The 13,415-nt window shown below is 37.8% G+C and overlaps 1 protein-coding gene across 3 annotated transcripts in view; it reads left to right on the top strand.

Annotated features, from left to right (window-relative positions):
* RANBP17 (RAN binding protein 17) overlaps positions 1-13,415 on the top strand; it is a 284,936-nt gene that overhangs the window by 235,644 nt on the left and 35,877 nt on the right. For all 3 annotated transcript variants that reach the window (XM_025206123.1, XM_025206128.1, XM_014520979.2), the window contains one exon: positions 1,286-1,452. In XM_025206123.1, coding sequence (XP_025061908.1) covers positions 1,286-1,452 — 167 coding nt within the window. The remainder of the gene's footprint in view (positions 1-1,285; positions 1,453-13,415) is intronic.

Here is a 13,415-nt window from a genome sequence, read left to right as displayed (position 1 = left end):
AAGAGTGTAAAAAAAAATGACCAGCATCCTATTATCACCATGCTGATGCAAACAAACAGAACACACTTTCACAGCAGCAGCAGCAGCACAGCGGGCTACACCTAGCAACAAAATAACTTAGATAAATCAGACAGACATATTTACTTTGCAAATAAGTTTAAGCTTTTAATCTCCCAATGTGTTATCTTAGTTATAGAAACAGTAAGTAAAGATGTGAATTTGCTTTTGCTATTTACTGAATCCTGCTTTGCTTTAGTGCATTTATATCCCAGAAATATTAATGGAATGTTAGTCGATAAACATTATTATGTTATCTTCCTTTTGTATTTTATTAATTAATTAAACTATCAAGCTTTAAATAAAGTGACCAAGTAACCGTTTTATTGTAAACATCCACCTTCCTCATGCTGTTCCTTCTCTGCCTTTTGTGACTGTCACACTTTTTTCAGTATGAAAGCATAGGCTATAACCTTTTTCTGGACAGGGAAGCACCACTTACGTATTTAGTAAAATATTTGATGCACTTGGAATGCTTGAAAATATGACTCAGTTGCCTGCAAAAACAGGGAACTGATATTGATGACCCAGGCATTTCCTTCAAATCCAAAGTTCTTCATATAAAAATAATTTTATGGCATTCTTCATACATTTGTGACTGTTAGGGTGCTTAGCCATGTCAAGAGATCTAAAAATGTTACTTTAAATCTTAACATTGACTCTTTGTAATAAGGAAAATCCAACTTGGTTTCCAGAAATCTGGAGTCACCTAAATATAAAATGGCACATCAATAAAAATACAGCTTTGATCCTTCAGTTTTCTGTGAACAGGAAGACAGTGCAATGAATCCCCATGCAGGATTGATTGTAAGACTGTAAATTGCAGAATTGAGTCCATATTCTGTTTAATAAGGAGAAACTGTCGAAAGCAAGAGCAAATGGTAAAACAGCGTATCATTTAATCCAGTGTGGGCGCATCTACATGAGACGCTACGTTGCCATAGCAACAAGCTATGGTGACGTAGCATCAGCGGGCACTAACTGTGACGCCGCTGCTACTGCACAACAGGGTTGAAAACAACCTGTGCATCACTGGGACTGTGCAGTACTAGGGAGTACTGCGCAGTCTGCAGCACATGTAGACACACCCTGTCTGACATAAACTTCCAAGGTTGCTATTTCTGTACAATTTATTCACTGTTACAAGATAGTAATATTAACTTTTTTGTTACATGACAGAAATAACACTCCAACCCTACTAAAATTATTTCTTTCATTGTTTATGCAGATACTATTGTCTCCTCCAGCTGCTGTGCTAGCTTAGACTACATTGTTACCTACCTCTTCAAGCACATAGCAAAAGAAGGCAAGAAACCACTCAGATGTAAAGAAATTTCACAGGAGGGACAAAGATTACTACATTTCATGCAACAGAACCCAGAAGTGCTACCACAGGTAAATTGAAGTTTTCCTTTAGGATGAGAGTGTCAGACTCATCTGGGATGAGTCGGATGGTGTCGGCCCAGCCCCACAGGCAAGATCAGACTCCCCCCTCCCTCCCTATGCTGGATCCGGCTGACACTTCTTGGCAGTTCAGGATCCAGCAGGAAGAAGCCTGGCATTATAGACACTTGGCTGCCACCACAGGAACGTGGTGCTGGGCTTCTTCCTGTGGTGCTCCTGGAGTTCTAGTGCTGCTGCTCTGGCCCTCAGTTAAGACCTGATGATGCTGGCCTTCTTCCCACACTTCTGCCGGTCTCACCCAGGTACTTGACTGCTGCTGAAGGAGGGTTCATGATCAAGGCTGTAGGCTAGATACATGGATCCAGCCTGCAAGCCATATGTTTCACAACCCTGCCTGAGGACGTTATTAAATTCATGAATTTTCCTCAATTCCTTATTTTCCTGTTTATTTTCCTCAACTTGAAGTGCATTACATCATGATCATTTCAGTTACTTAGCAATAGTATTACTCTGAGTAAGGTGGTATTTTTATGCTCTGTCACCGCAATTAATTACTCATTTGTTTCCGTACCAATATCAGTTCAGTATGGCGAACGTGTTTCTTATTGTGCTGATGACATAGATATTATATTTTAGTCTTGCTTGTTCCATTTTTTGGAACAATGTCTTTTACATTTGACTGTAGCTTATAAGACGAAGAAACTCCATGCTCATTTTTAATTTATTCCACACACAGGTCTGTAGAGAAAGGGCAGTGGGGTTTGTAAAATATTTTAAGTAAGGCAAAAACACTTCAGTTGTTTCAGTAATACATTTGGCTATTTAAATGTACAACTCCTATTTTAATTTTAAAGTGTATTTGATACGGTGCTTAAATGCTTTACTTATGGTGTATTTTATATTTTAATTGGGATTGTGTCAAAGGTAAATACAATAGAGAAATCGAATTTTATGCTTCAGGTATGCAACTGATCACTGCTAGCAGTGGTCAAGAAGAATTTCTATTTTCTTCCCAGAAGTGTATATTACAGTCTAGCTACATCATGGCAAGGGGAAGCAATGTAGGCTATTTAAATTTATTTAATATGCCAGTTTTAAGTGCGTAAAATTATTGTTAGTGCAAGGATCCATAGATTCCCAGAGCACTTAGTACAATTTCATCAATGTAGTTTCACAAATGACAAATTTGCTTTTGGGGGCTTTTAAAGATAACAAAGGGAATTAAGAAAATACCAGTTACAAGATAATGCTCTCACTGTCCTTGTACTTTGGTAACGAGTTGTTGGTTGCCATTTTTAAAAAGAGCTGGTATAGCATAACAGTTACAATATAGATACCATCATTATTTACTATTCTAATCGGAGGTGCGGAGTGTGGCAAATGTTGACTTTTTAATGGTGACTGTGAATTATGTTACATATTATAAGTCAATCTGTGACATTTATTATTGTCACCGTTATCAGGATATGACATAATGCCACTGACAAATTCTCACAATATCCTTGTCTTGTGGATGTTGCATGGAATCCGACAGTGGATTTAGCATTCTTATGTACTGTTGTACACAGTAGGGTATCATGAGTATAGTGAGCTAAGCATAAAAGACAGAACAGCAGCCTTGACTCTGGATTTCCTTGCATTTGTTTCATTCTTATTGTAATATTTTGTGTGGTAATAATATGTGGAATCTTTCAATTTATAGTATATGAGTAAGCGGTCATCTATCTTGATTAACTTCATAATCCATGGAATACATTATATTTATTTTGAATGCAGGCTTTCAGATACTCTTTTAAATATTAATGACTGGTCTCCAGTAGTCAGCATAAATATGATTTGCATTAGCACTAGTCATATTATATTGAGTGCCTCTGATGTCAACTATTCAGCGTACTAATATCTGACATCATCTCCCGAGGTCACTGACAACTTTGACCTTTATTCTCATGCACGGTTTCTATGGTCTCAGAAGCTCTTTTGAATTGATTTGAAATTTTGACTCTTCCCTTTATGAGGCAGTAAAATTGATAATTATTCAGATGGGAACTGAGCGCTGAGTGAAAAATCAATTCTACCCGCTCTCTACTGCGTATAAAATTACTTCTGAGTCTGCTGGACTGAACGGATGGCCAAGGTAAAAGCAGCAGTCAGGAATAGTAGGGAGGATTAGCTGGACGAAGCTAATAGCCTAAAGGGATGGCTTTTGGGATGAGGGAGTGGGCCGGTTGGGGGTTATTATCAGCAGTGATGGGACTCATTGATCATATGTTTACATCAGGTTTCCATTGGGTTATAAATCAGCTCTGAATAGAAACGGAACCTAAGGCCTTACATCTTACCAGAGGGACAGTGTATTAGATTATTCTCATTTTCACACTCAGATGAAAAGTGAACCATTGATTATTCATCGGCTGGCCATTAAACACTGGTTTTATAGATGATTTGACTATCATGGATGCTAATGAACAAGGTTGCTGCTTCATAACCAGAGGTTTCAGTTTTCAAGACATCTGTGTCAGTTAAGTAATGCGTAACCCTATTAAAAGGAATGGGTTACAAATTGCTTAACAGTGCTGAAAAACTAGACCCTAATGAGTAATTGTACTTTGAGTTTAGAGAGGTTTGTCAGGTCTTTAAACTAAACTGATGCAATATGCTGCAATTATTTACTAGTTAGAACATTTTTTCAACTTCAATCTCAAGAAGGATAATTAGACATCTAAAAGTTTCTGATAAATGAGATGTTTATGTTCCAAAGTTATACAGTGAAACTGGAGCATATCTTCATTAAGTCATTTTCCTCTTTTCTCTTCTGTAAAGTGGAGTTGATAATATTTTTTATACAAATAACTTTAAGACCCTCTGAAGGAAGACATAAATTCACAGGATTATTGTTAATAATAATACAAGTGTCACAAGGAAGGTAAGAGAGATGATAAGGCCGTGAGGCATGTATTCAGATTATCACAGTACACAAACAACCATTTATTTTGTGTACTGATATTTTTCTCTTTTCTTCTTAGCAAAGGAAATTACTAGAGGAAATGTTGGTTAAATTTTGCAGTTTAGAAAAATTAACTTCGTCTTTTATAGCTATTGTTGACAACCTGTTACAGTTGCGCATGGGTGTTATCAGTGACAGTGCGTACATCCCTTTGCATTTAGCCTAAACAGAAATTGTCTATCTATTAAATAAAATTAGAAAAATAAAATAAGATAGTAAATACTTGCGGGGGGGAAGAAATATGTATTAAATTGAATGTTTAGTAAAGGAAAGAAATAAGCACCAATGTGCTAAAGCCTCAAGGAGAAAAACTGTGTATATTGTTTAGGATTGATAGCTGGCAGTATTAAAGTATTTTCATTATGTGCAATCTACTAATAGGCATTCATTTACTTATGCCTTTTGATGGAAAAATTCCTCTGGGATAGGCATTAGAGTTATGTCTAGAGACAGCAGTGCAATTTTAAGGTTTCTTTCTATTTAGTATGGTTGATTCTCTCTGCTAGTTTGCTAGAATAAAATAAAATTTGTATAGAATGAGCATCTTTATCAGAGTTGCCATTAAGAGCTTAATTACAAATGCTGTGAACATGATGCCTTACACCTCCCCAGAATGAGACATCTCTTAGAGATTATATCTCTGATACAATTTTAATTTTATATTTGAAGCTAATATCACTCTAAAGGGTTACAATCTTTTATAAAGTAAACATTGCTCATATGCAAATAGTTTTTTTTATTGGCTAAGCAGCTCCTTAGTTCATGCCCAAGATAAAAGCCAACACTATAAGTTTTTATGTCTTTTTAAAAAAATGTATTTCACTATAGATTTTGATGAGCTGACATGAGTTACAAGGATCACACTTTAGTAGAGACTTAAATGGAAACCACGTACATCCTTTTCTGCTTTTCATGCCATATAGCCACACATGAATTACAACAAAAAGGAGCTCAGCTTCATTCTTCTTGTCATTATTTCTTGTATTTGAATTGAAATGTTATTATTCAGCATTTTGACATACAATAAAGTACATTTTTCATGCTTAAAATTCTGATTCGATTTAATTGTAGTAAGCAGCAGGAGAAGCAACAGCATTCTTTAACAATGCTTTGAATTTACAGGAGAACTTAAAAGTAAGCCTGTGTTTTAGGAAACCTCTAAAATAAATCATTAATACAATGTGCAAATGTTTCGGTTTTATATTTTTTGCTAATTATGAAAGATCACATACTTTCATTTAGACACATGGCATCTGTCTCAAGCCTTTTGTATACTGAAGTCATAAAAGTGAAATTGTAGCATTGCAGTCCATAGTCACTTTTCTACTAAGGACTGTTGTCACAAACTCAAGATTATAACTTTACTCCTGGTTCAATGTAAAGGAAAAAGCTGAGCTGGGAGGAAGAAAGCTCTTAATGAAAAACAAGATTGTAACAAATTGAAAAAGCAGGCAAGTCACTGGTGAAGTAAACCATTGGTTTCTTATCACAGTTGCCTCTATATTTAAATTCTCTTCTTAATCTTCCTCCAAGTTAGAAACAGATGCCTTTTTTGGATGGTTTCATATTATTTTGTTATGTGCAGTTAGCCAGGACATTTTGTTGGGGAAGTCCTTTTCTTGCATGTGTGCCCTATGGAAACAGAGGGGACATGCATATATTTAAATTTATGATTTCAAACTAGATATGAAATATTTCACAAGAAATCTTTCATGATAAAGCTCCAAATAATAGTTTGTTCACCAGTAGTTCACTAAATGTGTGTGCTGCCATAATAGCACTGTCCTTGGTCCTCTTTCTTAGCCTTTAAGCAGCAAGTAGTAGTCTGGTTAAAAGGATACTGCTTCCCTTTCTGGTTCCTTAGGTGTGTCATATGCCAGCATTATTTTAAATGAATAGTTGTGATTGTAAAATTACAGGCTGAGAGGGCTTAAGGGCAAGTGCACTACTAGAAACTGATACTTTTACATAGACATATAAATTAAGAGCATCCTTTTTAAGCCTAGAAAAAGAAGTCAGATTTGAGCTTTGTTCCCATCTCCTGTGTTTGCATGTGACCTTCAGCCAGACATATCTATACCTAAACCTGCAAATCAAATAAAAATACTTGCCTCAGAAAGGTGTTGTAAAGCCAAATGAATTATTTTGTATAACCTACATTGAGATCTATGTATGGAAAGTTCTATCAAAATTAAAGGTATGACTGTAACAACTGCATTATAAAAATATAATAAAACGATCTTACAGGGCTTCTGATTTCATGTGCTATTTGTTCAAAAAATTCCATCTATAAAACTAGTATTAATTCCACCAGTTTCAGTAGAAGACTTTATTTTAAATTTTAGAATGTATTTTTTTAGAATTTTTTATGTATATATATTTTAATTACGCCTGTTCTGTAGAAATGTATTTAATGTAGAATATTAGCTCTGTCTGAGAATATTGACCTCCCATTCCATTCCTATTTCATCTTTACAGAAAATTGTGTATTATTATATATCCTTAAGTGTTTCAAAGATATTTGCAAATACTAATGAATATTAACAACGACACTGTATGATACGTAAGGAGCGTACTAGTCACTGAAATATGGCCAGGTCTGAAATAAAAGGTGGCAGTTGTTCAATAGACTGGTTCAGTCTGGATTTCAGTTATATTTCAATGTTCATCTGTTTTGTTGGCCTTTGTTTTTTGAAAATGTATTTGGATTAGCAAGTGAAGAATGTTACTATCCAATGAGTCGTATTGCAGAGGAGCTGTGTGCTATTATATTGGTTGGTTTGTTTTTTATACGTTTGAATTCTGTACAGATGCTTAGAGCTTTGATTGTATAAATAAAATAATCTGAATAAAACTGTGCATCAATACTGCACAACAGTTTAGGACAGGAAGTTAGGAATGCAAGGTCCAATTGAAACTAAAGGACTAACTATATATTAAAATACAAAAAAGAGGCATAAATTGACAGTTACCTCTTATTTTCTCCATTTTATACAGTAAAATATGTTACATTTGTTTTTCATGTAGACTCCAATAAAGTATTTAACCAGCTTGGAGTCATACACATGCTAAATGATAAAAATTATAAACATTGAGAGGAAATGACTTTTAATGCACATCCTATGGATCATGCAGAAAAATCCATAGAAGAACTCCAGCACATGCATTTGTAATGAACAATATTTGGAAGGATACTGAAAGGGGTTGATGATGCAAGGTGTTAAATATTTTGGCAGCATGATCTAGCAAAGCATGTGTTTAATTTTAAAATCATGAGTAAGACTTGGAGTTGAGGAAAATATTCCCATGCTTGGAATTAAGCATATGTTTAAATGTTTTGTTGGACTGAGACCAGGATTTTCAGCATCATACAGGATTGAGCCCTAACAGTGACAGAGAGATTTTCACTAGGGCATCTGTTTTCAACCTCTTAGCACAGTTTAAAAATGTGATCCAATAGTATCATAACTTTCTTTATTAATTGAAAGGGATGGAAATATACCAGATGTAGCCCAAGCCAGCAGAGACTTGGGTGGCTAAGCAACAGAAAAGACACCATATTGAGTGAGCCAAAATTCAGTCTCAAAGTCATTTATTTTAACCAGTGACAATACATTTAGACTCTAGTGTTTCAGTTTGATTGATGGTTTAATATCATATATAATTTTTTTAATGAAGGGAAACCATTTAAATATGTTAACATTTGCACTAGTAGTCTCCCATGTACATAACTGCATTTAATCATTACTCTGATTGTTTTTGTGCTTGTGTAATTTGTATCAGCAAAACAACTGTGTCAAAGCCATCTTATCTTAATGGAAAATATGCTTTCCAGAGTTTTATACACGTTCCTTACTACACATAAGTAAAGGCTCCAGTAAATTCAAACTAAAATATAATGCTAAAGATTCAGCTATCGTTACACAGAAGGGCTGTTCATTATAAAATCACAAAAAATATATAAAAGCCTTGTCCCATTTCTGATGCTGCTTTGTTTAGTGCCCTGCTTTGGTTCAGTGTCATTTATGAATTAGAGTTGAATTTTAAGGCTTTTACCAGTAAACTACATAATGAGGTTTTATTATCAGTGTATCTCAAGATTTCATGCTCTTGCTGAAAGTGCTAAATCAAGTTGAATCTTTTCTTAATCATTCAGATTGATATCAAGTTGCCACAAGCAGCTTTTGGTGTGGACAGAAGTTTAGTTCTGTGAAGTAACAAGTATTGTACAAAATGCATGTATGGAAACAAAAAACCGTAATTTGGCTTGCAGGATAAACTGCTAGAGGTGTCAGTGTAGGATGTGTACCCTCAGGCTAGGCAGCTGGTATATGTATGCTTTTGTTTATCAGTTACTGGTTTATGTAGCCTTTAGGCCAGCACATGAAACAATCACTCCTACAGGGTCAGCTGCTGGTCAGAAGCAAAGTAAGAAAAGACTTTGCGTTAAAACACGTCAGCTATAATTTTAGCGCAGCTGGCACCTGCTACTGGTGCACAGCAGGAGGGTTAAAGGTCAAAGAGGCAGTTGTTCTAAACTCAGTGATGGCTTAAAGGGACTTGTAGATTAATCTGGTTTATTAACTTCTGTATATTAGATAACTATTGCAGTGAATGACAGTCCGTCTTTCTGAATAAGTCCCATCACCTCTTTCTCTTTCAAATTGGTTTTTGAGTAATGAATATGAAATAGAATGCATTTCAGGGTAATTAAATGAAAACATTAGAATGATGTTGTTTTACAATCATATCTATAAGTTTATTGTATATTTATCTTACATTATTACCGTTCATTGCTTTTTGGTAGAAAACAAAGAGCATGGATGTTTCAATTAAAGAAGAAAAACTGTCTGTGTTTCTCAGTAAGCTTGTTTCTTTCATGCCACACAAATATTTTCAAAAGTTGCAAATAAGTTTAAAGAAAAGCTAAAAGGTTTTATTCCTTGTTTATGCAATTTAATGCAATTTAATATTTAATTCACTAAAAATGTTTAAAGTTTGCTGTAATTATTTAATCTGTAACACAAAGGTCTCAAAATATGTGTCAGGGCTAATTTGAAAACAGCTACCATTGCCATTCAGCAGAACCTAACCAATGGTTTGAATAGTGCCCAATTGTATTGTCAAGTGTACATGATATTTCAAAATCCAGTTTGAAATGGTATTTGCTATCTGAAAACAATATGGTTTCTTACCAAAGTGAGTAGGAAACAGCAACCCTCCCTTCCACGCTTTTTATACCTAACTTGACAGTTTTGCCACATGAATAATGGAACATGTTCTCTGTGAACAAAACATTAACTTATTCCACATCAGGTTGAAATTCTGGGTAAGCACTGGCATAGCACACTACATAGTAGCTATTGGATACCATTGCAAGGTTCTGCCCCAACACCAGGTGCATATATAGTGAATAAGGCTGGACTTGCATAGAAGTGCAGTAGTCAGTGAAGGCAGGCCCCCATCAGATTCCCACTCCCTTCAGTTAATTCCTGCTTGACAGTTGCACATTGGTTAAGGCCTATCTCCTCCATATACATAACACAGCTAAAAAGAAGTGCAAATCACATGTGCAAGTGAAGAGGTAAACGGCACCTTGATATTAGAGAAACTTCTACCTTCACTGCAGGGGTTAAGTTTAGTATATGAATACAAATACTTCTGGTGGCAAATTCCTTAGCCAAACGCATTTAGAGACCAGCACTAATGAGTAATAAATGCCTCTAGCAGTTATGATGATCCCAAAGAAAACCATCAGGATAGTAATTTAGATATCTGTTTTCCCCTAAAACTAAAAGTGTTTTTCTTTACCCAACCCCAACACCTTTCCTGCTTGGTGCATGGCTTTGGAAAAATTAAACTAAATAAAAAGATTAGATGGTATTTTCAAAGAGGATTCTTGAGTTCTCATAAATCTCACAGCCCAGTAGAAGGATGCATTGCTTGGAAGAGGAAACATTTTTAAACTATTTTATGAGTCAACATGGATATTCTCAAAAACAAAATAACTATATTTGTAGGATTGACTAAATCTGACTTCTAGATTACATCTACTGTGGTTTTTTCAGCTTTTGTTTAGCTTTCCATGAATTGACTGAATCTTGCTATATTTTTAACTAATCTGCTCAAATCATATGTGTGGATCCATAACTTTCTGTTTTGCCATCATTGTCCTTACCAACCTGATGAAACCTTTTACTGAAACAATATCTTGTTTTTTGTGAAAACCAGGTATATCCCAGGCAATGCATTGTCTTTGGATCAAAGGTCTGTGAATTTCAGTCTCTACTTAGTGTCCCATAAAATCACCATCATAACTACTTTTTTGCAATACCTAAAAATTCACTCAAAACCCATTTTGCCGATGTGCCCACCTATGCCAGAGCAACTCAGGGCCTGGTGACCTAGACTTGGGCCCTTGCGACCTTCAGCACTACTGTCCATGGGGTGCATCCTCCTAAAGGAAAATCCAACTGCTCACCCTCCACACCTTGGTTTTAGAAGTAGATGCAGGAGGCTTCTGTGTGATGGAGACTCCCCTAGGTGCACCCTGTGCAGATGTCGCTTGCGGCTCCGCCTCCCCTACACCCCATCCATGTGCCAACCTGTTGGTGTCTCACCATGTGGTTGATGGCCTGGGCTCCTGTCCAGTCAGGCCTGCCCCTTTATCCCGGTTGGGTCGACCACCTTCCCTAGACAGGGCTGGTTGGTTAACTGCACAGCCCTGGGGCTCCTGTGGAATGGCTATGGAGTGGTTACTTCTTTCCCCTGCTCCATACACAAAACTTAAACGGAAACTTAAACATCATTCATAGTCTGAGTTGGCCTCCAGAATGCAGTCTGGCTCTCCGGGACTTCTCCCCTTGATAGGACAGGCAATTTAACCCATCCAGATTTGGTCCTCTGCCCCGGGCTCTCCAGGAGCTCCTGGCCCTGGCAGTATTAGTGAAATAATGTCTCCCAAAATGGTGAACAAAATGAAACCACAAAAGTAAAGCAGAAAACAGGGAGACTATGCTTTTCCTCCCACTCACGTGTCTTTGTGGGTTACTGGCCCCTCATATCCTTGGCTTCTCCATTCTCCCCGGTCAATAGTGTCCTTCCAGATAGGGGCAACACCTCCCCCGGGCATCCCCTCAATGTATCTGGGATGTTGCATGCCTGGACGTGCCAGTTGGGAGCCTGCAGCTGCTGTGCTGCTGTCCCCCTTTTCACCAGCCTGTGCCGGCTCTTGTAGCCACTTCAGTGCTGACTGACTGATGACATCATGCCCCTGCACTGTCCCAGCTGCATCGACAGCATGCTCAAAAATCATGCAGGTGGCACCAGCCACTGTTCTACACCTCCAGCTCCTGCACCTGTGGCAGGTCCCTTTTGGTCTTGGCCCACCCTGGGCCATTCACCAGGGCCTCTGGCATTTTCTCACTGCCCCTCCATCCCTGGCATAGGGTTTCCAGCCCCTTGGGCCTGTCACCCTGCGACAGCCAACTCAAGATAAAATCCTGCTTTCATAGAATTCACTAGCAGATCTTCCATTAACTTCATCATGAGCCAGAATTTCACCTGTGGGGAGTGGGACTGGGCCGCGGATGGCTCGTCTAGTGGGCAAGGGATGGGGCCGGCTCACCGGTGCTGCGCACACTCCTGGAAGAACAGGGGGGACCTGTGCCCCCCAGGTCTGTGTGTGGGGCAGGGATGGGCTACCCACTGCGGGCTTAAGCTCCCCACTGCTGCCCTCCTCTGGAGCCTCCACAACCCAGCAGGTGCGACCTGGCACTGCAGGGCACAGCGGGCCTGCATGGGGTAGGTGCTTGTTGCTGTGAGCGCTGCACTGCCATGGAAACACCATCCATCCGCTGCGTGCACAGCAGCAGCAGTGGCAGCAGCACAAGGCTGTGCTCCTCACTGCTGCTGTGTGGGCAGGGGGTGCCTCACCAGGGCAGTGTGGAGTTTGCAGCAGCAAATATCTTTTTGCTGCAAATATATTGCGTCTACCTGTAGAAAAGGAAAATCTGTTTAAATGACATTGCTTTTATTATAGGTATTACCCATTAGGAATATTCTTAAAGGCCATTTGGAAGCCGCATTTTATCAGTAATATTGAACAGCCATCATCAACCTCTTCTTAGTTGTTTTTGACAAAGTGCTCAGACAGATTCAACACAGTTCACTGGAAACTTTGAAAAGGTAGTGTTCAGCACACCAAAACTTGGTTTGGAAATTGTGTAGCTCAGGGGCATCAAACATATATGGAAGACCCACCTCTGAATCCTATCCATGCATTATCCCCATTACCTGCCCCACCATTAAAGCAGCCTCAGGATGGTTTTGTCTAACCCCACCCTCAGGAATCTTTATTCCAATGAAGCATCAGCATAGCTCAGCATTGCCACCCTGAGAGATTTAAAGCTCATGAATCAGGTCTCAAAAAGTCCTGAGAATTTTAAGATAATAATTGTTATTTTATATATGTGTGTGTGTGTGTGTGTGTGTGTGTGTACATACACACACACACATAGTAGTATATAATATATATAGTATATAATAGTATATTATAATAATGTTATTATATATTATTTTAAGATAATAATTGTTATTATTGTCTGTTATTTATTGAGCTTTAAGGGTTTGTGTTTTTTAGGAGTCCTATGGAACTATAGGGGATAGAGATTCACTTTTGTTTTTCTGTTATAGGTAGACTGAAATTTGGGAAGGGGAGTTTGCTTTTTATAATGAAAACTGGGATTTGAGTATAAGCGTGTTTCCAGGAGCTAGGACACACAAAAAAAAAAAAAAACTACAGACACCCCCCCAAAATTTTGAAACTTGTGATAAAATCTTAGCTTAGTTTATCTTTGTTATGCCCCTCCTTTTCCTGACATGCCCCCTATGCCAGTGAGCAGGGCCTAGGAAGCATTGCAGCCACTAAAGAAATTCCCCACTGGTAAAT

This window comes from Alligator sinensis, unplaced genomic scaffold, assembly GCF_000455745.1.
Source record: "Alligator sinensis unplaced genomic scaffold, ASM45574v1 scaffold156_1, whole genome shotgun sequence".
Lineage (NCBI taxonomy): Eukaryota > Metazoa > Chordata > Crocodylia > Alligatoridae > Alligator > Alligator sinensis.
This window is presented reverse-complemented; position numbering and strand designations above follow the sequence as displayed.